The 1,634-nt window shown below is 36.4% G+C and overlaps 1 protein-coding gene across 1 annotated transcript in view; it reads left to right on the top strand.

Annotated features, from left to right (window-relative positions):
- The window catches only part of LOC107645902 (protein indeterminate-domain 2), a 3,589-nt gene extending 2,278 nt beyond the window's left edge, over positions 1-1,311 (top strand). The window contains 1 exon segment of the mRNA XM_016350049.2: positions 250-1,311. Within this exon segment, the coding sequence (XP_016205535.2) occupies positions 250-1,147 (898 nt within the window). The 3' untranslated portion in view covers positions 1,148-1,311.

Raw genomic sequence — 1,634 nt, 5'->3', positions numbered from 1 at the left:
ATTCTTTTAAAAATTAAAATTATTTTTTAATTTTTATTTATCTATTATGTTTTAGATATAATAATATAATATAAAAATATTTTTCATTTATTTATTGCTTAAAGCATTTTTTACTTAAAAAAAATGCCAAAAGCAGACTGAAATGTTAAAATTTTTTTATTTTTTTATTTTTTGGTTTTATAATCAAATAACATCCAAACACTAGTCCATGATATGAAATTATTTAATTATTTTGATTTGTGTGTGCAGAAGAGATAGCTTCATAACCCACAGAGCTTTCTGTGACGCACTGGCTGATGAGAATAACAAAGTGAACAATGAAGGAGGAGTACTAGGACATTTTCCAAAGATAGGTTCCAACTTATTGCAACCATTAATCCCAAACCTAGTTGCATCATTACCAATCACTCGCAATAACAGTAGTAGTAATAATAGTAACCCACACATTATTTCTACTTCCGAATTCAAGCAGCATCCATCATTCCCTCATGAACTCGTGCCAATGTCAATGCCTGAACAGAAACCCTTCATCAACACCACCACAACCACCAACAACCACCTAATAAACCCTTCATCACTGCCCTCTCTTCAACTGAACTCACCACATTCTCCGCTAAACATGTTCGATGAGAGTGGTGGGGTCCATTTAGCTGCAGGGTTACCTCACATGTCCGCCACGGCATTGCTTCAAAAAGCTGCACAAATGGGTGCAACAAGCGTGAGCAATAATAACAATAACACTAGCATGGCACCCCCGTCATTTGCTTCTTCCAATAATGGGATCATCATGGAACACTTCATGCACAATGCTCATCCTCAACACGATAATATTTCATCGTCTCAGTTTAATAATAACAATAATTTCAACGGGAGCGTTGGAATGAACGGTGTGGAAATGTTTAATGCTATATTGGATCAAAGTAAGGCCTTAGCCAAGATCATTGATCAGAACAACAGAAGCAGTGGATTCAGTATCCCCCCGGTGAGTGGTAGGAGTAGTAGCACCATTAATATTGGTGGAGCTAAGGGAAGTGAGGATGTAATGACTCTCGACTTTCTGGGAATCGGAGCGGGAGGTGCTGGTGGTGGTGGCGGCGCCGGAGATGGTGGTGCCCATGGATACTTTGGTATTGGTCCCTTAGCGTAAGACGTTAGTGTTCATCAATAATGTATGTGTATTATGTCTGCGCCATAATTTCTTCTTAATTTTAGGAATAATTACTTGTCCACGGTTAATTAGTTCAATTGTGTACACTTCGATATTATTGTAACATTATTTTCAGTCCTTAATTCATTCCCTTTGTTGACATATATTATTGCCGCCTCATTAGATGATGTTGGTACAGATTAAAATGCGCGCGTCTAATAAAGTTCTTATGTCCTGATGAATATAATTGCAGAACTAATGGTAACACAATGCAACAAAACCTAAACACATACCGCATGTTAATAATTTAAATTTTTTTAAAAGAGGAGTGCTAGGGCCAGCACTTTTATTAAATTCTGGTCGGCACTTAACCATCAAAAAGAAATTGAATGATTCTACATCATTAGATGCAATCTCGGACCATTAAAAACATAATTGATGACTAATTGATGACTAAAAATCACATAATCTACTAGCCACCTAGACT

This window comes from Arachis ipaensis, chromosome B06 (genome assembly GCF_000816755.2).
Source record: "Arachis ipaensis cultivar K30076 chromosome B06, Araip1.1, whole genome shotgun sequence".
NCBI lineage: Eukaryota > Viridiplantae > Streptophyta > Magnoliopsida > Fabales > Fabaceae > Arachis > Arachis ipaensis.
This window is presented reverse-complemented; position numbering and strand designations above follow the sequence as displayed.